Source organism: Muntiacus reevesi, chromosome 17 (genome assembly GCF_963930625.1).
Source record: "Muntiacus reevesi chromosome 17, mMunRee1.1, whole genome shotgun sequence".
NCBI lineage: Eukaryota > Metazoa > Chordata > Mammalia > Artiodactyla > Cervidae > Muntiacus > Muntiacus reevesi.
Genome location: NC_089265.1, coordinates 36,068,946 through 36,095,356, shown reverse-complemented (window position 1 = coordinate 36,095,356; position 26,411 = coordinate 36,068,946). Strand labels below are relative to the sequence as shown.

Sequence of the window (26,411 nt, the reverse complement as noted above, 5' to 3'; positions counted from 1 at the left end):
GGAGTGGGGTGCCATTGCCTTTTTCATTTATAGAACTAGGTGTTCTCATTATTGCAAAGCAAGCTAACAGGTGGGTTATAACAAGTCGTGTAGTTTCACCTCGGAGAGGTGTGGCCCATATAAAAGAAGAATTCGTATGATTGAGACATGTAAGAGGGAAGAGGGAGAAAGTTCAGGGCAATGAGTTCTTTCAATTTGCCATAGTTCATTGGGTTGTAATCTTCTAGGATTGATACCTTGTGTAATGGGTTGAAGATGTAGGGGCCTATAAGTAGAGCAATTATTAATGAGTTCTTTAGTATGTTGGTATGGAATTTTCCAAATTTGATGTAATGAGCCAGCATTATTGTGTAATAGAGCATGTTGTTCTTCAGGAGTAGCAAAAGAGACAAGTTTATCAGCTTGTTCATTGCCATGAGCCATTGGGCCAGGAAGACAAGAATGTGTTTGAATACGGGTAATATAAATGAGGGAAGTGCGGTTCTTAACAATAGATTGTAGTTCAAGGAAAAGTTGTTGAATAATAGACTGATTAGAATTTATGGTAGAAGTTTTTATATATCGTAATACAAAAACTGAATATAAAGAATTAGAAACTATATTAATAGGGTAAGGATATAGGTGAATAACCTGAATGAGAGCATGTAATTTATTTTGTTGAGCAGAGTGAAATTTAGTATAAAAAACTTTATATTCTTTGAGAGACCAGAATGAGGCTTTATCATTTTTCAGTTTAGTTCAGTTTAGTCACTCAGTCGTGTCCGACTCTTTGCGACCCCATGAATCACAGCATGCCAGGCCTCCTGTCCACCACCAACTCCCAGAGCTTACTCAAACTCATGCCCATCGAATCAGCGATGCCATCCAGCCATCTCATCCTCTGTCGCCCCCTTCTCCTCCTGCCCCCAATCCCTCCCATTATCAGGGTCTTTTCCAGTGAGTCAACTCTTCGCATGAGGTGGCCAAAGTACTGGAGTTTCAGCTTCAGCATCAGTCCTTCCAATGAACACCCAGGACTGATCTCCTTTAGGATGGACTGGTTGGATCTCCTTGCAGTCCAAGGGACTCTCAACAGTCTTCTCCAACACCACAGTTCAGAAGCATCAATTTTTTGGCGCTCAGCTTTCTTCACAGTCCAACTCTCACATCCATACATGACCACTGGAAAAACCATAGCCTTGACTAGACGGACCTTTGTTGGCAAAGTAATGTCTCTGCTCTTTAATATGCTATCTAGGTTGGTCATAACTTTCCTTCCAAGGAGTAAGCGTCTTTTAATTTCATGGCTGCAGTCACCATCTGCAGTGATTTTGGAGCCCAAAAAAAATAAAGTCAGCCACTGTTTCCACTGTCTCCCCATCTATTTCCCATGAGGTGATGGAACCAGATGCCATGATCTTAGTTTTCTGAATGTTGATCTTTAAGCCAAGTTTTTCACTCTCCTCTTTCACTTTGATCAAGGGGCTTTTTAGTTCCTCTTCACTCTCTGCCATAAGGGTGGTGTCATCTGCATATTTGAGGTCATTGATATTTCTCCTAGCAATCTTGATTCCAGCTTGTACTTCTTCCAGCCCAGCATTTCTCATGATTAGCATTTTTAGTCTTATATAAAAAACATCAGCTGGAGGTATAGGTTGTGATATGACAATGTGAGAGATAATAAATTTTGTATTTTTGAAGAAATTTCAGAGTTTGTTAGAAGGATAATGAAATGAAATTTCTCTAAAATATTCTAGAAAAGCTATTTGGAAATTGGTAGACGTTTGTAATGCATTCTCAAATTGAGATTTATTAATAGGTATTACAACTTTATGAGGATCAGAGCCAATTAAGAGTCTTAGCTCTATTTCTTTCATTGATAAGGATTAGAGCGATCAAATCAAGATAGGGCGTAAGTGACCTTGTCCCTCTAAAATGCGTATAGATCTATTCTATTGGGTGTTCTTGTTGGGCAAGAAGTCCTGTGGGAGAATGGAGAGAGGTGAGTATAAATAACCCTAGAGGTAAATAAAGTCTAATATGAGTAAGAAACTGATTTTGCAATTTATTTTGTATTAAATAGAGTTTTTCTTGTGTCTTTTGTGAAAGTGAACGAGGGCTATTTAAATTAGGGTCTCTTTATGTATAACTCTATGGCTGATTCGTGTTAATGTATGACAAAACCCACTGAAATGTTGTGAAGTAATTGGCCTCCAACTAATAAAATAAAATTAAAAAAAAAATAAAGTGTTAAATAAATTAGTTGATAATTTGTAAAGTCTAAAGAGGGTCTAAAAAATAAATAAATAAAGGGTTTAATCCAATTTATATCACCTAAAAGTTTTTGAAAATCATTTAAGGTTGATAATTTATTAACATGAATCTGTGTTAGTTGAGGAGTAACATGTTGTCTATTAACAATAAATTTTAAGTAATGGTAAGGTGTAGAGGTTTGAATCTTTTCAGGGGCAATGATTAATCTAGACTCTTTTAAGTATTGTTGAGCTATGTTAAACATCTGTTGAGTTTTTAAAATAAAAGGAGCTGAAAACAATATATCATCTATATAGTGAATAACAAGAAAGCTAGAAAATTGTTTTTTCATAGGTTTAAGAGCTTCGGCTATATAATATTGACATATGGTGGGAGAATTCATCATTTTTTGAGGCAATAGAGTCTATTGATATCGTTTGTGAGGTCCGATATGATAGGATAAGGGAGAGAGAAAGCAAATCTCTCTCGGTCCAGAGGGTGTAAAGGTATAGTATTCTAGAAGGGACTGCTTGAGGAAAAAGAAGAAAATCATTTAGGGCTGGTATATTGATGGCAGCATTGCCGGATGTTGAGGGTTTGAGGGAAAAGATGGAGTTTGCCTCTGGTTTTTGTTGATGGGGACCCAGGGAGTCCCCATCTTTGAGTTTCCTGAGATAGGATTTCTCTCAACATCATATTTAGATTGACATTTTTTTTGGCCCAGTGTATCCCCTTATGACAGTGAGGGCAGACTTTTGGAGGCTTTTTAATAGTTTTAATTTGTGTGTGTGTGTATGTGTGTGTGTTTTAGGGCAATCTTTTTAAAAATAACTCTTATCTCCATAAACAAAACATCTTCATCTCCCTTTTTAAGGGAGCAGCCATTGTTTCAGCTAACATTTGCATTTTCTGAGTTTTTGATCTTAAGTTGTGACAAGCCTTCAAATAATAACATTCCTGGTCTCATGAACTGGAGTGATGGCTCTTTGATATTTCTGATTCGCATTCTCATATGTAAGCAGCTTTTCTAACTGCGTTTTGGCTTCTTCTCCGACAACATTATGGGAGATATCAACTCCCAGTCTAGCTAAAAAATTAGCACAGGCATCATTAGGCCCTTGTAATATCTTTGTGTAGCTACCTTTAGGTTCCACTTGAGGAGTAATTTGATCCCAAGCGTCAAGGGCAACTTCTTTTAATTGCTCATGCAACAAAGGAGGGCACTGTATTTGAACTTCCACCAAATCAAATTGCCCTGTACCAGTTAACATTTCAAAAGTAATTTGGTTTTGGGGAGTGCCAGTTCAAGCATTAGAATTGGCATGATCTTGGGCTACATCATGAAACCATATTATCTATTGAAGATATTTTCTTGGTTTAAGAAGAGCTTTTATCAAAATTCGCCAATCATAAGAAATAAAATTTCCAAAAGAAGATGCCATAGTGTTTAGAAGCTCTTTAGTAAAAGTGAATGAGGGCCATACATAGTTACAGCCTTTTTCATTCGTTGCATGTGAGAAAAATCAATGTCTTCGTATTGAGGTATTAGTTGCCCTTGAGCATTAATATTTTTTAACACAGGAAAGGCAAAAAGATCATCAGCCTCAGACTTGAGATTGCAAAGTCAGTAAATCAGAAAGCTTCGTTGTGAAGGAGAATGAGTGAATCGTCTGGATTCATAAATATAAGTGTGTGTTAGGGGCTTATTATTGTCATAAAAAAAGTATTGTTGCCTTTAGTGTCAGAGCAGCAGAAGAATCATCATCAGATTCATTTTGTCCTCTAATTGAGGAGACCTTCGGTTTTGTGCCCATTACTAGAGGAGGAGGTGGGCTTGGGACAGCCGGAGCAGGGATGGTGGAAAAGTTTTGAAACATTTTATGTTGCTGTAATTGGGCCTTTTGTAAAGTCTTATCATCTAATTTATATTCGTATAATGAGCGTTACGCTTGTTGACGAATATCAGGGATGCTAGAATTGCCTTGAAATGGCAAGATTATGGCTTTAATGAGGGTCCACAAGGGCCAGAAATCTATGGGAATATTTTCTCCCCGTCTTGTGGTTCGTTTAATTTTTTTTTTAAACCAGTTCCAAACTTTTAAATTGGAACTGCCTTCATCAAAGAACCAGGGATTATATTCAACCACTGTTTGGAGACAAAACTCTATCTGCTGACATGAAACCGAAAGTCCTTGAACCTTAAATAAATGATGAAGTAAAGCAGAAAAGTGGTGGGGGCTTTCCAGCCATTTGCCCCATAACCCCACACTTACCGACCTCCGTAGGTCCTAACAGTCACTCCGTCTGCTTGCCAAGGGATTCACCAGGTCTCTGTTCAGGCGCCACTTGTCACGGTCTCTGTAGACTGGGACCTGGAGACTGAAGTCAATGAGAAGAGGGACGCAGGGGACCCAAGTCTCGAGTGAAACAAGGGTGCTTTATTTGCAGAAACGCACATTTATATATCTTCATATAAGGCAGCTTTAGGCAGTAAAAGAATTGAGCAAAAACAAAGCCAATTAAATAACAATCTTTAAAAGGCCAGAAAGCATTCCATATCCTAAGACGGGCATAACTGAATAGATTACCTTGAACAGTTCTATGAAGACCTACAAGACCTTTTAGAACTAACACCCAATAAAGATGTCATTTGCATTATAGGGGACTGGAATGCAAAAGTAGGAAGTCAAGAAACACCTGGAGTAACAGGCAAATTTGGCCTTGGAGTATGGAATGAAGCAGGGCAAAGGCTAAGAGAGTTTTGCCAAGAGAACACATTGGTCATAACACACACCCTCTTCCAACAACACAAGAGAAAACTCTACACATGGACATCACCAGACAGTCAACACTGAAATCAGATTGATTACATTCTTTGCAGCCAAAGATGGGAAAAGATCTGTATAGTCTGCAAAAACAAGACTGGGAGCTGACTGTGGCTCAGATCATGAACTGCTTATTGCCAAATTCAGACTTAAATTGAAGAAAGTAGGGAAAACCACTAGACCATTCAGGTATGACCTAAATCAAATCCCTTATGATTATACAGTGGAAGTGAGAAATAGATTTAAGGGACTAGATCTGATAGTCAGAGTGCCTGATGAACTATGGGCGGAGGTTCGTGACATTGTACAGGAGACAGGGATCAAGACCATCCCCAAGAAAAAGAAATGCAAAAAGGCAGAATGGTTGTCTGAGGAGGCCTTACAAATAGCTGTGAAAAGAAGAGAAGCAAAAAGCAAAGGAGAAAAGGAAAGATATTTCCATTTGAATGCAGAGTTCCAAAGAATAACCAGGAGAGATAGGAAAGCCTTCCTCAGTGATCAATGCAAAGAAATAGAGGAAAACAATAGAATGGGAAAGACTAGAGATCTCTTCAAGAAAATTAGAGATACCAAGGGAACATTTCAGGCAAAGATGGGCTCGATAAAGGACAGAAATGGTATGGACCTAACAGAAGCAGAAGACATTAAGAAGAGGTAGCAAGAATACACAGAACTGTACAAAAAAGATCTTCACGACCCAGATAATCACGATGGTGTGATCACTCACCTAGAGTCAGACATCCTGGAATGCGAAGTCAAGTGGGCCTTAGAAAGCATCACTACAAACAAAGCTAGTGGATGTGATGGAATTCCAGTTGAGCTATTTCAAATCCTGAAAGATGTTGCTGTGAAGGTTTTGCCCTCAATATGCCAGCAAATTTGTAAAACTCAGCAGTGGCCACAGGACTGGAAAAGGTCAGTTTTCATTCCAATTCCAAAGAAAGGCAATCCCAAAGAATGCTCAAACTACTGTACAATTGCACTCATCTCACACGCTAGTAAAGTAATGCTCAAAATTCTCCAAGTCAGGCTTCAGCAATGCATGAACCATGAACTTCCAGATGTTCAAACTGGTTTTAGAAAAGGCAGAGGAACCGGAGATCAAATTGCCAACATCCACTGGATCATCAAAAAGCAAGAGAGTTCCAGAAAAACATCTATTTCTGCTTTATTGACTATGCCAAAGCCTTCGACTGTGTGGATCACAATAAACTGTGGAAAATTCTGAAAGAGATGGGAATACCAGACCACCTGACCTGCCTCTTGAGAAACCTGTATGCAGGGCAGGAAGCAACAGTTAGAACTGGACATGGAACAACACACTGGTTCCCAATAGGAAAAGGAGTACGTCCAGGCTGTATATTGTCACTGTGCTTATTTAACTTATATGCAGAGTACATCATGAGAAACGCTGGGCTGGATGAAGCACAAGCTGGAATCAAGATTGCCAGGAGAAATATCGGATATGCAGATGACATCACCCTTATGGCAGAAAGTGAAGAAGAACTAAAAAGCCTCTTGATGAAAGTGAAAAAGGAAAGTGAAAAAGTTGGCTTAAAGATCAACATTCAGAAAACTAAGATCATGGCATCTGGTTCCATTGCCTTATGGCAAATAGATGGGGATACAGTGGAAACAGTGGCTGACTTTATTTGGGGGGACTCCAAAATCACTGTGGATGGTGATTGCAGCCATGAAATTAAAAGACACTTACTCCTTGGGAGGAAAGTTATGACCAACCTAGACAGCATATTAAAAGGCAGAGACATTACATTGCCAACAAAGGTCCTTCTAGTCAAGGCTATGGGTTTTCCAGTGGTCATGTATGGATGTGAGAGTTGGACTGTGAAGAAAGCTGAGTGCCAAAGAATTGATGCTTTTGAATGTGATGTTGGAGAAGACTGTTGATAGTCCCTTGGACTGCAAGGAGATCCAACCAGTCCATCCTAAAGGAGATCAGTCCTGGGTGTTCATTGGAAGGACTGATGTTGAAGCTGAAACTCCAATACTTTGGCCATCTCATGCGAAGAGTTGACTCATTGGAAAAGTCCCTGATGCTGGGAGGGATTGGGGGCAGGAGGAGAAGGGGGCGACAGAGGATGAGATGGCTGGATGGCATCACCGACTCGATCGGTATGAGTTTGAGTAAGCTCTGGGAGTTGGTGGTGGACAGGAGGCCTGGCATGCTGTGATTCATGGGGTCGCAAAGAGTCGGACATGACTGAGCAACTGAACTGAACTGAACTGAAGTAAAAAGTCACTGAAGGGAGTCACTGAGACCAATCCAAGAAGATGTCCTTTCTCATGATCTCAGTCCTGAGAACTGCATGCAGCTCTGCTCATTCCTGTTTTCCAGGAACTGAAAAGGAATAGAGAGTCTTTGAGAAACGGCACACAAAAGAAGAGAATAACATATTGGATCCCTTAAAGTTGAATGTCCCCTGACAGGAATGAGAATGCATTCTAACCCACTCAACTGGCTCTACTAGGATTGCCTCATTCATCTAATGCTGTCACCCAATATTTCTTAATCCAAGAGTGTGTATATATAAGTAGAGTTGGAATATAACTGCATCAACTACTACCAAGTGTGGACAACAGGAAGCCTCATCATTTGAGACCAGCTCTTCACATTTATAACTTAGGTGGGTATCATAACCAGTATGTGAGAATATTTGCCATATATTATTGAAAAGAGCAGCTCAAAAAAACCAGTAATATTTATAATGCCATACTCTAATATTTCTGACTTTAAATAAATATTTTTTAATATTTCTTTATTTTAAAATAAGAGAATAAACAGTAAATTTTAAGCCTAAAGAAAAAATTTAAAAGAGTGATTAAATTTTTTAAGGTAAAAGATTTGTAGGTTGTTTAAAGAAAATGTATTGTTTTTCAGACAAAGATTAGAAAATATTTCCTGCTTTTGACTTATCACATGCTCCTTAAAAAGCAGTTGACCTTTTCTGTGTAAATGACTCCATTTTAAGTGTTATATTTCAGTTTTTTATCTATCTTACATGATTCCACAGGCCAATATTGGTTTAGAACAGAGTTCCTCCAAGTGTGTTCTCTCAAACTAACCATGGGAATGTTAACAGAGTGAGTTGAGGAGATTATTTGAGATCAAATAATCACTGAAAATAATTTGTTAAACAAAGGTACCCACAATTCTACACTGAGGGAATGTCAGCACCTTTACTATGCTAATATGAATTCTGACTTTCCAAGAAGTGGAATATAGATTGAAATATTTCCTAGATTTATTTGAAAATACAACTTTTAAAAATGGCTATCCAAGAGATTTTTTTATAGGACATAGGATTCTTGGATAAAAGGGAAAAACAAATTCAGCAATGTAATCTTCATGTTATCAGTAAAATATTACCTGAACACCTACTGTGTGCAGGGTACTATTTGAACTATTTTCTGTACAATTTAAAATTTAACACAATAAAGCTACTGAAATGCACTATCCCACATTATGGTTACAAATTAAATATCATATTCTGAAATTTATTGTTTAAAAGAATTTGGACAATTGCTTGAGCATATGAAGCTGAATTCTCATTTTTGCTTACCTTCTTTCTACATTTGTAGGGAGAAGAGAAAAGCCAGGGTCAGGAAGCTCTGGCATAAAGATGGAAATCAGGAGACTAGATTCTATTCCTGGTTCTGCTTCTGTGAACCTGGGCGAGGCACTTAACCTTTCAGTCCTAGCCTACTCAACTACAGAGATGGGAGGGTGGGGTGCTCAGTAAATGATGTCTAAGTTTCTCTGCTTCTTATGTTCAACTGTTCTTGATCAATAAAGGTAGTAGAATCAGAGGAAGAAGATAATGACTGATGTGAGCCCTTCATGCTCTGTGAGGATAATATTTACTCCCTGGAAGATACATTCATTTCTAGAGGCAGAATAGGGTATCTCAATTATGCTATCATTGAAGGATTTTGCTCATGAGATGGTCTGTAAACAGAATGGCTTTGTGTAAGATTCGAGTTCCATTTATAAAAGAAAATTTGCAATTTCAGCCTACTGGGGACTTGGCAAGGGACAAAAATAAAGGTGCAGGAAGTTTTTTTTCCAATGAGTCTTCTAACCCAGGAACTCAATGTTCCTCCTTTACTCTGCTAGAAGAGCTGGTCCTAATGAAGTTTATAAGAGATTTAAATAGCAACCACTCTTGGGATAATTTGGATTCAATTTTTTAAAAATCTAGCACAAAGAAAGCAATGCTTACTAAAAGAAGTATCAACTATTATAGAATTTCAGGCAATAATAGAGAAAATTTAAGACTGGAGGAGCAATCTTGCTGCCTCCACAAACCACAGCAACAGTGCCTTACCTTGACCATGAAGCCTCGTTGCAATACCCTACTGAAAGAATACATGAAAGTGAAAGTGAAAACGTTACACAGTCATGTCTGACTCTTTGCGATCCCACGGACTGTAGCCCACTAGGCTCCTTTGTCCATGGAATTCTCTGTGGAAGAATACTGGAGTGAGTAGCCATTCCCTTCTCCAAGGAATCTTCCTGACCCAGGCAATTTATAATACAATTCCATATTCCTTCAAAATGGTACAATGACCCAGCTTGATATTTAAGGAGCAGCATCATTGATGATCCTTGCCTGAATCAAATATTAAATTGGGGGTTGAAAAATGGTGATTTATCTAATTCTATCATTCCTTCCATAATGAATAAATCTTATTCATTCTTAAGAAATGCTATGAACTTGCAGCGTTGTTGTTTTTTTTTTAAATAAAATGCTTTAGAGTCGATTACCATCATTTTTTCTGATGCTCAAACTATGCCAAATTTGTGCAGCAGGAGACCCTTCAAGGGGACTCTTATGTCCTTTTGACACAATCTCACTAGTTTTTGAATGATTCACTGTTTTCTGGCACAATGAGATACTCAGTGTTCACTTCTATTATTTCCCAACCCAGATCTAGAATCCTGGTTCCCTTCAGTGGAAAAAGTAGTTAGAAACTAAGATATGGGCACATTGATACTGATAATTCAAATTTAACACCACAGGGATTTGTTTTCTACTTTTATTTTATATTTATATCTCCTTTTCCCTGCAGTGAAAATCCTATAACACCAATACATTTGTTCTATTCCATAGTACAGCAAAAAAAAAGTCTCAGAATTTCCAAACCAATATTTCCACTAACAACAAGCCCACAAAGTAAAAACTGGAAGTCTTTTCACCCTCTGACAATAGTCCTAGTGTGCGTGTGTGTGTGTGTCTGTGTGTGTGTGTGTGTGTATATATATATATTCAGAATACTATATTCAAATTTTACTGAATTATTTTTCTATGTAGCTTTGTTATCAATTTTATATTGAGTTAGCCACAGTTGTTTCTGTTTGTTTTCAAGTTGAGACAATTGACCTAATATTATATTTTAATTCAACAGAAGCCTGAAAAATGAAGCCTAAAATGAAGTATTCAACCACCAAAATTTCTCCAGCAAAGATGAAAAGCTCAGCAGGCAAAGCCTTGATAAAATCTCCCAAGTTGAGAAGTAAGGACTTAAGTCTTTCTGAATGCTTTACACACTATTGTTTATCTGTTACCAAATCTTTATTATTCCAATGTTTATACATGCTAACTTATTAAAAACTACTAAGATGGTTCATAAGTGTATAATAGAGAAAGCTTTGGTTGTAAAATCAGACTATAAAGGGCCAACTTTTGTTTATTTGATATATCACAGAACAGGAGTGGCTTGGGTGATGTAAACCTGCTAATAGTGATAAATATAATTACAGCCTGTCATATCAATTCCTTCTCTATCCAAACCTACTGCCACTGAATCCCAAAACCTTTTTCCCAGATCACCTAACAAAAATTTAAACTGACCAACTTTAATTCAGCAAACATTTACTAAGACCTTTGCTATATCAAATTTTTGGTCTTGACTTCAGATAAAGGAGAGAACAACAAGTGAAGATATTTGAATAATCCGGGCACCAATAAAGCAGAACTGACCAAATGATGCTCAAGTTTATCCAGCTGCAAACTCAAAGTGTCTGAAATAAGTTGAAGGGCAGATAAAGTCAGAGAGTAGCCATACCTTCAAGATGAAAGAATTATTAACATCTTTGATTCTTAAAATTACCTATCCTAGGAAAGAATTATGCAAATTTACACTCATGTTTTTCATTTGAGAGCAGTAACACAAGAGAATTAACAGAGATCTGGCGTACTGAGACAAAAAAGAGAATGAAAAATGGTCGTGGGGACTGGCATATCTTTGTCTTTTGTGCTCCTCTTCATTTCCCTGAACATGTAAGGCTAGAAGAGAAAACAATGTCAGACAGAATATCATTTCTATCTTCCCTGAGGCTCTGGTCCATTAATGCTCCTCTCTTAAAAGTAGGAAGACCAATCTGCTGTGGTTTCTGAATCACCAGGAAATCACAGCTAAGTTAGTTCTTTTATTAATGTCTGAGTCAAAATGCTCCTTTCAAGAACAGTGACTCATTAGAAGTGACTCTGTGTCCCCAAATTCCCTCTTAATAAAGAATGCATTTTCTTTGTACCCTCGGAGATGTGGGCTCTCTATAGATACTGATATGATACAGCAGGCTGGGCATATATACCAGAGTCGCTGGCATTAATGGAAAATGAAAATGTAACCCATCCTTTAAGGGTGCAATGGACCCAACAGCTTATATGCCATTTAGAGAAACAATGATAAAGAGTATCCCCAAATCTCTTTACATTATTTTTATTGTTCCTTAGCAGATTTTCCCCTTCCAATAATAACTGGTTCAGTTTAATACTAAAATTGTCATTATTTAAACACTTCTGTCTAAAATTTCAACAGATACCTATGTGGTATCTGACAGATAAGAACTGTTTCTCAAAATGTCACACCTTATTTTTGTAAATAAACTGCTCTGAGTACCCAAGCAACAAAGTCCATTTTAATACCTTCTCCTCCTCTGGGCTAGCAGGATCTTACACAGTGGAAAAGCCACAAAATTCAGTACTTAACCTCTACCGGTATCCATACAGTCAGATCCCACATGAGTTGTGGTCAGCACCAGAGCATTTCACCTCTAGTGTCAACATAGTACAGAACTTCAGGAGTTAGAGGAAAGCCTCTCCCCAAATTTATCTCCTTTCCAGGAAGCTACTCCTCAGAGTTAGCCCATTCTCCCCTACTATTTCCTCTCCCTCATACCCATTAATCCTTTCCCTGCCCTGACAATCCAGTGTCCTTATGGATCTATTCAGAAGTCACATTAAGGAAGCCTTGGCCCATATCCATTCAACAGAAGTATTTTAGTTGGCCTGAACAGTGTTACTGTTGTTTTTCAATTGAGGTAACATTTAAAAATTGGGAGATTTTGCATAAAAATCTGAATTATGGTTTCTCAGGAGAAATTTGAAGATCTAGCAACAACTGGGTCCATATATCCCTACATGGCAATAGCCGGAGGCAGAACAGAGTAGGGATCGCCCCCTTTAGTTTAGAGCTGTCTATAAGATAATCTTCTGTTACAGTGGAGGAGCTTTAACTTTATCCTGTGGATAGCAGAGAACCACTGAAAATGTTTAATTGGGAAAAAATAAGACTTTTTACTTTGGACAGATCATGTTGGTGGTAGTGAAGATACAGTAAAGAGGCAAGAGTAGAAACAGACTGGTCAGAGGTCTATTGCATTCATCTTAGGGGGCTGATGACGAGGGCCTGACCCAAGATGACAGAATGGAAAGGAAAAACTACAACTCAGACACATTCAGAAAATGAACTCAGTAAGGCTTAATAACAAGCTGAATAAATTGAAGAATGGAGACAGGTGGGGAAATGGATAATTCTCAGCTCTCTGATTTTAAAGTTGGGCAGATAATGGCAGACAACAGTACTATTTTTAAAGATGGGGAATTCTTCAGGAATATATTGGGTGTAGATAAAGTTTAGTTTTGTTTTTTTTTACTGTAAGTGTATTTGCATTTGGAGTAGGTGTAGGTCATCTGGGTCAAGATATCCAGAATTCAGGAGGCTCTACATAGATAGAAATAGGGATGCTTTAAGGGAACTTAAGTCAAAATGCCCCATGGCATCAAAATTTCTGTGAAGAAAAAATAAAAGATACAAAGCTTGGGAGAGAGACCAAAGGTCTACTTACACTTTGGGAAATCATCAACATATAAAAAGATGATTGAAGTCATTGGAGCAAGCAAGATTGCCCAGAAAGTCTAAACTGAGAAGAAAGACAAAGGACAAAATCTTTAGGAACACCAACATTTTAGGAGCAAGCAGAGAAGGAAGAACAACAAAGAGACCGAGATGGAGTGGTCAGAGGGAAACAAAAAGAATCCAAGAAGAGTGCTGATACAACAGTAAGGGAAGAAGGATTCAGAAAGGATGTGGTCCCCAAATCAAATGCCACAGACAGGTCAAAGATAGTAAACAGCAAGGGAAGACCTTTGGTGAAATTAGTGCTTGGGGAAAAAAGGAAGATGAAGTCATTCACTTCTGTAGTTTCTGTCAGCCATGGTCTGGCTCTCTCAGTAGCAGAATTAAAAAAAAGATTTCTAAGTAATTAGCCTCCAACTAATAAAAATAAATGGAAAAAATAAATAAATAAATGTATATTATAATTACAAAAAAAAAAAAAAAAGATTTCTGGGCCCATTCCCATGACATGCCTGAGGGATTTCATCATGCTATTGCTATGATGAAATTATAGGTTATGAGAATTTCCTTAAAAGCCATATAAAGACAGTGCCCTCAGATATCAAGCAGAATGGAGACATAGGAAATGGCAACAGTAAGTCTGAAAGGCTTTGACCCTAGTGGAACACTCTCTTCAACAGAGTTCTTATAGCCATGCCAGTTTTATGCTTTCCTCTCAAGAACACAACCCTCATACCAGTTTCAGCTACCCCAAACATCAAAGTATACTTTCTTCCAAATTCTCCCAATGTAAAGTATTTTAAATACTTCAAACACAGTCAGCTCCCAAGGAATTATATCCAGATTTTGCCTCACTAGATGCTACTTGCTACATTACTATCTTCAGCCCCTAATCCTCTTCTACATCCACAATATTTCCTTGGTACTATGACCTTCACTTCTAACTGCCCAAGACCCATATCCTACTCCCCACAGAGTCCACTTCCATATTGGACATACCTGGCATGGCCCCATGGGATGCTATACATTAAGATAAGCTTATAAGGAATGAACATGTTTAGAGTATCATCTTATGCCTTTTAACTCTGAAAAGACAATGTGATACAATATAGTGTAAGCCATGACAGTTGTATTTTGCTTTTCTATTTTGTAATGCAAGTGCCTGACTTAAGCTTTGATTGCTGAGGCATGTACTTCAAAAATGATCATCTCAAATAAACACACATATAGTCCATGGAATTCTCCAGGCCAGAATACTGGAGTGGGTAGCCTTTCCCTTCTCCATCGGATCTTCCCAACCCAGGGATTGAATCCAGTCTCCCACATTGCAGTCAGATTCTTTATCAGCTGAGCCACAAGGGAAGCCCAAGAATATGGGGGTGGGTAGCCTATCCCTTCCCCAGTTGATCTTTCTGACCCAGGAATCAAACCGGGGTCTCCTGCATTGCAGGCAGATTCTTTACCAACTGAGCTACCAGAGAAGCCCAAATATACACAGCCAGTCACAAAACTAGATAAAGATCAGAAGATCTTGGTTGATTTCCATAACTGACTATTTTGACTACTTGCTTTTTTTCCCCCTCCTCTTCCCATGCTTTAAATTCCTGCTCCTATGTTTTAAACTCACCAATAAACAGTGAACTCTCACTATCCTAGGATCACATACTCAATCCCAATAAAAAGCAGAACCTTAGGCCCATGCACTCTTTCTACCTGTGACCTCTCTGTGTGGTCCCAGATATGCAGTGTAACTTCCAAATCCTATAATTATAGTCAAAGCTATGGTTTTTCCAGTAGTCATGTATGGATGTGAGAGTTAGACCATAAAGAAGGCTGAGCGCCAAAGAATTGATGCTTTTGAACTGTGGTGTTGGAGAAGACTCTTGAGAGTCCCTTGGACTGCAAGGAGATCCAACCAGTCCATCCTAAAGGAGATCAGTCCTGGGTGTTCATTGGAAGGACTGATGCTGAAGCTGAAACTCCAATATTTTGGCCACCTGATGTGAAGAACTGACTCACTGAAAAAGGCCCTGATGCTGGGGAAGATTGTAGGCAGGAGGAGAAGGGGACAACAGAGAACAAAATGGTTGAATGGCATCACCGACTCAATGGACTTGAGTTTGAGCAAACTCTGGGAGATGGTGAAAGACAGGGAAGCCTGGTGTGCTGCAGTCCATGGGATTGCAAAGAGTCGGACACAACTGAGTGACTAAACAACAACAACAAATAATTAATTAACCTTTATTTCTTCAGTTTCCTGATGGTTATTGCTGAAGGGCATTTTGCAATCATAATAAGAACATTAAGAGCCAGTCCAAATACAACATTGGTTATTATTAACAGGCTAAGATCAGCACAAAACATACAATTAATAACATATTGTATTAAATTATTGTCAGGAGGCCAAGTTCAGGGTTGACTCTGGCACAGCTTTGTAAATTATCTTTGCATCACATACATGTAAGATACCACAGTTGACATATCTAAAGTTATAAAGGAATATTGGGAATTTCCAGGGCAAATGAGTATGATTAAATGGCCTTACCCTGTTCAAGCAGTTGAAGACACCTAAAGGTAGATGCTCATCTGAATTGGAGGCAAGATATAGAAAAGTCAAATCAGTAACTAACAAAAGCTTATCCACTTAACTTTGATAATCATATTAGGAAGGCAAATCTAGGGAATTTTAGAAAAGATCATAGAATGTCTCTCAAAATCACAAGTAATTATTTTCATTTTCTGAATTACTGTGAATTATTGAATTTGGCTATATTGTATAAATTTCTTGATAATTCATTTATTATAATGTTGAAAATCGAGACCTTATCACCTAAGTATTATAACTTTCTTTTCTATTTGACTTTTAAAGGTTTTTTTTTCCATGATTTTCAAGTGGCAAATTTAATTTTTATTTGAAATTTTAATTTTTATTTGGACAAATAAGAATAATGAATAATTGATTTTTTTTACTTCAACTGATTTAATTTCAGTTTGTGTTTTGTTAGTCTCTAAAATTGCAATATAGCATTTTCTTAGATGGAGTAGATGGAAATATAGCTTTGATATTAGACACACTTGAATCACAACTTCTATCAGATCTTTGGCAAGTGTCAAGACTGCTAAGAACTTCAAATCATCATTTGTAAAATGAAATGAATAATACCTACCTTGTAATATTATTTGTGAAGGTTTAAATGAAAATTACGCACAGTGCTTGACCCACTGTAGACACACTAATATTTGACAAGGAAGCCAAGAATACTCAATGGAATGAAAAACAGTCTCTTCAATAAATGGTGCTGGGAAAACCGGATTATAACTTGTAAAAGAATGAAACAACCCCTATCTACACCACTCACAAAAATTAACTCACAATGAATTAAAGACTTAAATGTAAGACCTGAAACCATGAAACTCCTAGAAGAAAACATAGTCAAAAAGCTCCCTGACCTGGGTCAGCTATTCTTAATAACCTTTACAGACTATAGTCATCTCTATAAAATTATTAAAAGTAGATTCTAGATAAGTAGAAAGAATTATAGATTTCATATAACCAAAGAGCTCCCTGCCAGCCAGGCAAAGATTGATATATGTTGGATGTAGAGCCACACTCTCTTATGCCAATTTTTAAACCAAAATTCTTTCTAAAGATCTAAAGCTTTTCATTAACTCATTTGACAGCAAAATATGACCCAAACTCATTTAACAGTTAAGTCCTGACCTAAACCAACATGAAGTCTTTACTTATTTCACTAGATGTAAATTTTCCTGTGCTTCACTATAAAGTTATTAATTTTTTATTATGGGGTGCTCATCTAGTCCCTCCTGGATGTGTTTCCCTAGCCCCTGCTGGATGTGCTAGTTATAGACAATACGTGCTCTACATGACAATGTTAAAATCTAAAAAACTCTGAATTTTGAACAACAACTGGCCCCAAGGTTTGTGATAAGATACTGTGGACTGTGGTTGCTTTCTTGATCTGCTACACTCAGGGTTTGTAAAAGGATAAAGAAGGATGGAGTGAAATGGTATCACGATTTTTTCAATTACTTAGAATCCCAACAGAAGGCTGAAGAAGTTTGTCAGATGTACTATATGCAGCTACGCTCTGGCCTTAAAATAGAAAAAAAGGTCTGTTACTTTAGGAAAGAAACCACCAGAAGGCATTCATCAACAGGTAAGGAGAAACTATGCATTTCCTGATAATTTTTCAACATAATGATGGGCATTGATTTGCCTTCACTTATCACATCAAGATACATAATTTCTTTCCTCATCCAAATTCCTTCTGGAAAAGAGTAAGGATGAGGAACTATTTTTGAGTCATTTTCAGAAGGGCATATAAAGTTTTTCATTTGGAAGAAATGGTTATATCATGTTAAGTAAAAACAGAGGATACAAAATTATAAATATATTTTATAATATTTTTAAATGTTTTTTCTTTCATTTAATGAAAGTAAACTAATGTTAATAGTGGTTGCCTTTGGGATGTTGAGACCATGAGTGACTAGTTTTCTTCTTCCTGGACTCCAGTGAGTGTGCCCTATTGGAATATAAGTATGTAGAAAGTATTGATTCCTTCAGACCATAGCATGACCAAAGCCCTGGGGTCAGTCATGACTGTGAGCAAGCAGCCTTGGCTGGAAGTCCTCAAAGGGGTGATGGGAAAGGGTCAGCACTGAGTGCAGACTGACAGTCCACTCCTATCCCCACCCCTGGCCTGCAGCTGAGAAGCGCGAAGAGCATCTGGCATTAGCTACCTATGAGCAGCTAAAAGACTTTCGACGGTCTGTGAGCCAGGACTTCACCTTGGGTAAAACAGGGGTCCAGAAATACACTACACCAACTGGCCACGCAACTATCAAAGGTAAGATTGGTCACAGGAGTGTGTGAGGGTGAGAAGGGAGGTAGGACATGGGACCCTCGCAAGTGCTGGTCCAAGCAGCAGCCCCAACTCTACAATTTCATGTATATCAGAAACTTCTGTCCTTTTTAAGTGATATCCAAAGTTGTGCAGGGTATCTGCTCTAACAGTACTTGTGCATTCTATAGTCAGAGCTATATTATTATTTTGAAATGCTTGCTATGGATTGGAATTTCACCTACATAATTCCTGAGAAAAATATACTATCCTTTTGGGGAAAAAATAAAACACATTAACTCTCCAAATTTCAACATTTTGACAATGAAAGAAAAGGAAGAGCTATTATATTTTCAAATACAGTTTCAACTCAAAAATTTTAAATAATTGTTGATTGTTTTGAATTATATCACACACATGCAAATAAATTCAATATTTAAAGTTACTAATGTTTTATATATTATTTTCTTTAGCATAATTCTACACTATAAATAAAATATAATGATTTTTTTCCTCTAAGGTCTATATATGTAGTCTCTAAATCTGATCCAGTTTACCCCAGCATGCTGCAGAAATATCATTTTCTGTGTGTGCTGATATATTTAAAAAATTAAGAGTACAGATTTAAGTGTTGCAGTTTTTTAGCCAGAAGACAAAATGAGGCTCACACTTGCATCCTCCAGGACTGCTGAAAGTCTCCAAGTAACTCTGTCTTTACAGATGGGTATTCACTTATCCATGTCTATCAAAATACAGTCCCCTGTTGCCCACAGTTTCCTAAATCACGTGAAATTAAGAAGCAGAGTTTTCTTCAGGCAATGTTTGTCACTTTTCCAGTTTCTTTCTCCCCATCAAACCCTCCCCTAAGCACACTAATATGGCCTCCCATGGCCTTCACAGAGTAGGCTAGCATCTTTGATCTCCTTCATGCAGGAGGTTAGCATCTTATCATCCCATAATGTAGTTCAACCTTTGAACTATGTTAAGTTTGTGCCTGAGACTTTCATCTATGCAACGGTGATAGACAAAGTACAGCTCAAATTGCAAAAACAAACCAAAAAAAACACAACACAATTAGAAGATTTCTTAATTTCAAAAAAATTTTTCATGGAAACAAGTTTTTAAATTCTTAATGACAAGATTTTTACTTGTTACAGAACATTCTGCTTCCCTGAGTACATACAACGATCAGTTCATTACTTTTGTTTTTGAGGATGGAAGCTATGAGATCTATGTTGATGACTTGATAAAAGACCAAGAGAAAGGTAGAATATTTCCTTTTGTCTGTAATGATATAATGATGACTAGTAAAGTAAAAATTAATAAGTTTAAAAAACTGTAAACAATAGATTAACTCAGATATGGCTAATAGATTTCATGCTATGTGCTAACTCCAAAACACTGGCAATAGATGCTTGAATATCACTGTATTGGGGAGGATTCAGAAGCTTATTCAGGGTTCATCAAGGAAGAATGATGATATTGAGAAGTCGTATCTGCTGTGAAATACGGAAGGAAGTACCACACATATTTACTGTCATTAAATTATTAATATCTACTAGGTCTTTCCAGTTTTATCAATACCACTAGAGTGTAATTCTAGCAAAAGAATATACTAATGCTATGAACAACATTTTAAATATTTTAATACCAACATTGTTGGAGAAATCCTCAGAGCATATTTATACATTTTTAAGACCGTTCTCAAAGTCACAAAAGTTTTGCTTTCATTGATACATAATAAAAGGATATTTTCTGATGTTTTATATATATATATATGTTGAAACTGAAATCATTTGATAAAATTGTATCTCACTAAAGGGATTTTATGCATTCTCTTTCAGACAAGGTGTTACTCCGTTACTATGATTCCCAATTCCCCTCAAGTGAAACAGGTAATTTGGGAGGCTGGGTAGCTCTGGGCTTGGCTTGAATTCTTAAATTTAAGGTAAAGACAAATCCAAACAGGTTCCATGGGAATGGAAGGTGTCTCAGAAGGTTCTCTCTTACCCAATTCAAGGTAAAAATATTGGATTTTAGATTTTAAAAGGACTTATTCCATCTCATCCATTTTGCAGTTTAATAATTAGGACAAATTGGCTGCATTTAATAGAGATTCAGAATAACAGTGTCTTAAGTTACACAAAATTTTATTTCTGTTTTAGCTAGGGCATAATGGCAGTTCAACAGGTTGCCCAGGGACTGAGCTCCTTTCATCTTTGTGGCTCTGTAGCATCTACATGATTCAAGATTCCTTGCCACCATGAATTATCTTATCAGAAGGACAAAGGAAGACAAACTATGAGTTTCATTTCCTTTAAGAACACAACCTGGAAGTTGTACCTGACACTTACATTCACCTTATGTTGGTCAGAACTAAGACATATTGCTACATAAGGCAGGCTTGGAAATATTCTATTATTACACAAAAGAGGAGTTAGATATTGGGAGACAATGATCAGTGGCTTTCTATACAGACAGGGAAGCTGACACTGAGAGCAATACCCATTAGAGTCTCAATTCTACTATTATAAAGCGTATAAGAAAACTAACCTCTCTCCTAAGGGGACTTAGAATTACACCTTACTGTCCAATGACTCTTTAGTTTTATCTGGGTACAAATATTTCTAAAAGATGTGTTGGTGAATGAAGTAGTCATTTTGCATCTTGGACTCTTTTCCTGGGTGTTAAATTCATTTAAATTAAAATGAGTTACAATTCTTAACTTTATAATTTGTGTTTTTTAATTGCAAGATGGTGGTGGTAATCATCGGAAGTTAATGGTAAACCTGAGCCCCACAAAAGACAAAGACTTCTTGCTGCATGCAAACAGTAAGGAGCACTCTGTGGAGGTAACAGAAACATACACCTAATTGTCATGATTGACTCTACTCATCTGTGCAGATTTGGGGGTTTGGGGTACTTTGAAGAAGTTTTGTTTGTAATATTGTAAATAAAACAAAATCAGTTACAATTAATATCTTGTTTCTGAAATAGGGAAGGAAGTAAAATTGGCAGTAAAATTGGGAGTAAAATTCCTACTGAAAGTCTGGTCTCTGCCAGCAGTGCAGCATTACCTGGGAGCTTGTTAGAAATGTAGACTTTCAGACTCCCTCACAACTGAATCAAAATGAGCATTTTAACAAATCTCCAGGAGACTCATAGGTACTCCTGGGTACATACGTACTGATAGGTACATAGACTCATTAAAGTTTGAGAAGCACTGCTGAATAGAATGATATAAAATCCTTTCTATTTGGTTGTAGGAACTACTGTTTTCTTCCAGGCAGTATTTCCTTGTAAAATATCATTATCTTGGGCAACTGAAAAGTAATTTTGTAGTCTGAAACTGCTAAAGGGGTGGGTTCATAAACATTTCCATATGCTAAGATATAGAGATAGCATAACAACCTGCATTCTAATCATAGGATTCACTGCACTGTCTTCCTCAGTTAGTAAATAGAACTGTTATATTGATCATGATAAGTGAACAATCAAAAGAAACAGAGGAAAGCAATAGAATGGAAAAGACTACAAATCTCTTTAAGAAAATTAGAGATACCAAGGGAACATTTCATGCAAAGATGGACACAATAAAGGACAGAAAAGGTATGGGCCTAACAGAAGCAGAAGATACTAAGAAGAGGCGGCAAGAATACATAGAAGAATTGTACAAAAAAAGGTCTTAATGACCTAGATAACCACAATGGCATGATCACTCACCTAGAGCCAGACATCTTGGAGTATGAAGTCAAGCAGGCCTTAGGAAGCATCACTACAAGCAAAGCCAGTGGAGGTGATGGGATTCCAGCACAGCTATTTAAAATCCTAAAAGATGATGCCATTAAAGTGCTGCACTCAATATGCCAGCAAATTCGGAAAACTCAGCAGTGGCCACAGGACTGGAAAAGGTCAGTTTTCATTCCAATCCCAAAGAAGGGCCCTGCCAAAGAATGTTCAAACTATTGCACAATTGTCCTTGTTTCACATGCTAGCAAGGTAATGCTCAAAATCCTTCAAGCTAGGCTTCAATAATATGTGAACTGAGAACTTGAAGATGTACAAGCTGAATTTAGAAAAGGCAGAGGAATCATAGATCAAATGGCCAAGATCTGTTAGATCACAGAAAAAGCAAAGGGATGCCAGGAAAATATCATCTTTTGCCTTCATTGACTAGGCTGAAGTCTTTGACTCTGTGGATCACAACAAACTGTGGAGTATTCTTAAAGAGATGGGAATACCAGATCACCTTACCTGCCTCCTGAGAAACCTGTATGCAGGTGAAGAAGCAACAGTTAGAACCAGACATGGAACAACAGACTGGATCAAACTAAGGAAAGGAGTACATCAAGGCTGTATATTGTCACCCTGCTTATTTAACTTATATGCAGAGTACATCATGTGAAATGCTGGGCTGGATGAAGCACAAGATGGAATCAAGATTGCCAGGAGAAATATCAATAACCTCAGACATGCAGATGACACCACCCTAATGGCAGAAAGCAAAGAGGAACTAAAGAGCCTCTTGAGGAAGGTTAAAGAGAAGAGTGAAAAAGCTGGCTTAAAACTCAACATTCAAAAAAAACTAAGGTCATGGTATTGGTCCCATGACTTCATGGCAAATAGATGGGGATAAAATGAAAACAGTGACAGACTTATCTTCTTGGGCTCCAAAATCACTGTAGATGGTGACTGCAGCCATGAAATTAAAAGACATTTGTGCCTTGGAAGAAAAGCTATGACAAATCCAGATAGTCTGTTAAAAAAACAGAGCCATCACTTTGCCTACAAGGGTCCATATAGCCAAAGCTAAGGCCTTTCCATTAGTCATGTACAGATGGGAGAGTTGGACCATAAAGAAGGCTGAGCACCAAAGAATTGATACTTTCAAACCGTGGTGCTGGAGAAGACTCTTGAGAGTTCCTTGGACAGCAAGGAGATCAACTCAGTCAATCCTAAAGGATATCAACTCTGATTATTCATTGGAAGAACTGATGCTGAAGCTTAAGTTCTAATACTTTGGTCATCTGATTTGAAGAGCCAATACCCTGGGAAAGACTCTGATGCTGGAAAAGATTGAGGGCAAGAGAAGAAGGGGACAATGGAGAATAAAATGGATGGTATCACTGACTCAATGGACATGAGTCTGGGCAAACTCAGGGAGATAGTGAAGGACAGGGAAGCCTGGCGTGCTGCAGTTCATGAAATCACAGAAAGTTGGACACGACTTGGTGACTGAACAACAGCAGCATAGCCATGCAAGGTACTAATGTAAACTCTGGATGCATCTCCCTTAACAAAACATTTCTAAGTTTATATAACAGTGTTTGGCATATATATAACTACTCAACAATATAAGCTGACTCCTACCTAATGAGCTTTACCAAGTTGTGTGCTAAAAGTTAAATACTGTCTTATTTAATTCTCACAGTAGCTCTCTTATGAAGTCATTGTATTGGTCAGGCACACTGTGTAACGAACCACTTAATAACTTAAAATAATACTCATTTATATCACTCACATATCTATGGGTAAGTTAGGGGTTGAACTAGAAAACTGGCTGCAATAAAAACTTGAGACTTGAAATGTAAAGCAAAGTGTCTAGTTCTCAGAGATACCACATGGCAAAAAAAGAAGTATGAATCCAGAACTACTGCATCAAGATCCACTCATTCTAAGTCATTATGTCTCTCAAAATATACTATCAGTGAATCAAATCAAATTCCCCTACTTGGGCCCTCTGCTCACTTCCTCCCCACTTTCTATCCCCTATCCAGTAAGCAGGCTTGCTAGAAATATCAAGTTATGAATAACTATTCTCTTTTAGTTTCCAACACAGGGATGTAAAGTTGACTCTGAACTTCCCACTCACATATTGGTTACTTTCTCTCTTGTTTTCCTCAGCTACAAAAATGTGAAAACCAGTTACCAGAACAAGCCTTCTTTGTCCTTCATGAGACGTCCTCCCAGTGTGTTTCATTTGAATGTAAGAGCAATCCTGGAGTGTTTCTAGGAGTAAAGGATAACCACCTAGCTCTAATTAAAAGAGGGGAACACCCCGAGGATTCAAATGCACAGAATATCACATTTAAGCTCTCAAACTTAATGTGATGGAAAGCTGCAGATCTTGGGTTGAGTAGCCCAAATAGCTACCACTGGAGAAAATATGAGATATAAAGAGAAAGATAACACGAAGGCAAATGCAATGTTTAGTATGGTGTGGAATGTTTTCCTTATTATGTACAAAAAATTTTTGTAACCCTTCAGTTCTGTTTTTCATTTCCCTCTGTATATCTCTCTGTATATTCTACTGCATATTCAATACAAATATTGGAATATTTAATAGCATACTGGTAAAGAGACTTGCCAACATTCTGAAGTATACACCTGACCTTTACTTTTTTCCTACTTGCAATCCAGAAAGAACTTAGTATTTAGAATGAGACCTCTGGGGAGAAGCAAAGGGCCTTATCCCTAGTCTTGCTTTAGGCAAAGATCAATTTTAAAGAGCTACATAGGGACATCATTTTCCATGGTTCTAAATAATAGCCTCAAACACTTAGAGGCACTAATAAAAAGACAACTGGAAGCTACACAGATTGACCATTTCACAACCAGAATAAAACATCAAGATTATTTATAAATACTCAAAACTTCAGATGCCTAAATGGCTAAGCAGGTAATATGAATATGTGAAAAGGCAAGAATAATTTTAAAATTAAGAAAATTAAACCTAATATTTAAAAGTGAATAATTCCATCCCTCATTTTAAAAATTTCGATTTTTATAGATTGTGTTAACTTTAAGCAAGGCATTCTTACATTAGAAAGTAAAATAAATTTTATTTCAGACATAAAACTGAAATTATTAGGAATATCTAACAAACTAGAATTACTTTTTGATGCATTGAGCCACAACATATGTTCAGGCATCCAAGTACCATGAACTGCAAGTACTTTGGAGGGGCCAGAAGTCCTCTAACTTACTAGAGCTTATATGGGACATAGGATTAATATTACAGTTTCAATAACTGGCTACCCCTCATATGTTCTTCTGACCCTGACTTTCAGGAACCTATGACTTTTGATATATTCATCACCTTAAACAAAATTTTTTCTAATCCTTTCTTTTCACATGCGCAAGTCCTTTTATCGTCTCATTTCCCAGTGACCCTGCTTACTATGGAATATTCATGTGACTTGTTCCTTCCTCATTTCTTTTGACCAACGGTGTCCTTTTGTATTCCCTGACCTCACTTCTATATCACCTGATCTCTCATGCCAATATGTTTATTCTGCTTTTTCTACCTGATGCTGTAGAATTTTACATAAACCTATTGGTGGCAATATTTTTCATTAAACATCTTTGTGTTTTATTGTTACTAAGGTACTAAAGCTTATAGTCAATCATATAACAACATTTCTCAACTACTAAATAAGTTTTGCTTATTTTAAAACCTTAGCAATTTCTACTATAATTTTTCGTAGGTGTAACACTGACAATAAATGATAAACATAATGACAAAATACTTACAAAATAAGACTTTTTCTGAAAGTGTAGGCTTTTTAAGTTGTTGAGATATATTGACTATAACTGCTGGTGTAACGTAAAAGAGACTGAGAATTACTATATAGGGCAAAATCTTATAGAACAATATCTCTTTGTTTCATTACTTTGTCAATAATTTAGCTATAGAAACAACAATAAAAACAGAATCTAAATCATTCCCTCTGAAAAACACTAAATGTTGATGATGTGTATCTGTATAATATACTTAAAATGACTATTTTTAAGTAAACAAATATATCCATTACATTGTTCATATTCTTGAATAAACTGTGTTTTTCAAAAGTATGTGAGACCATAGTGATTTTATCATAAAATGATTATACAGAGTGAAGTAAGCCAGAAAGATAAACACCAATACAGTATACTAACGCATATATATGGAATGTTGTGAAATTCTTAAATGAAAGTACACATACCTTAATCCATCAATGTTAGTAAGTGGAGGAAGTTATTTGTCTCATATTTTTGGTGATTCAAAATTAAGTAAAATTTTCCAGAGAAGAGATTGTGTCTTTTTCATCTATGCGCTCCCAGTGCCCATCATGGTGGCCAGCACAAAGTAGGTATTCAGTGACTTAAACCCAAGATCAAACAGCCAACATGTACTTGCACTATAATTTTAACCTAAGACTTCCAACCTGGTTTCTTATTTTACATGTTTAATTTTCCTTTAAAAAACACTTTCTGCCATCACTATAGTCAGTTATTTGGTTAAAATATTCAAACATATGGCGGTTTTTGTCACTTAGATGCCTGTGTT

At 37.1% G+C, this 26,411-nt stretch overlaps 1 protein-coding gene across 4 annotated transcripts in view; it reads left to right on the top strand.

The window, feature by feature from the left end:
• Positions 1–25,936, top strand: part of IL33 (interleukin 33) — a 58,980-nt gene extending 33,044 nt beyond the window's left edge. For 3 of the 4 annotated variants that reach the window (XM_065907917.1, XM_065907918.1, XM_065907919.1), the window contains 7 exons: positions 10,485–10,592; positions 17,276–17,398; positions 17,948–18,088; positions 19,240–19,347; positions 19,927–19,977; positions 20,837–20,934; positions 23,987–25,936. In XM_065907917.1, coding sequence (XP_065763989.1) covers positions 10,496–10,592; positions 17,276–17,398; positions 17,948–18,088; positions 19,240–19,347; positions 19,927–19,977; positions 20,837–20,934; positions 23,987–24,193 — 825 coding nt within the window. In that variant the 5' untranslated portion in view covers positions 10,485–10,495 and the 3' untranslated portion in view covers positions 24,194–25,936. The remainder of the gene's footprint in view (positions 1–10,484; positions 10,593–17,275; positions 17,399–17,947; positions 18,089–19,239; positions 19,348–19,926; positions 19,978–20,836; positions 20,935–23,986) is intronic. The other variant, XM_065907920.1, reaches the window with a different exon arrangement.
• The last annotated feature ends 475 nt before the right edge of the window (positions 25,937–26,411 follow it).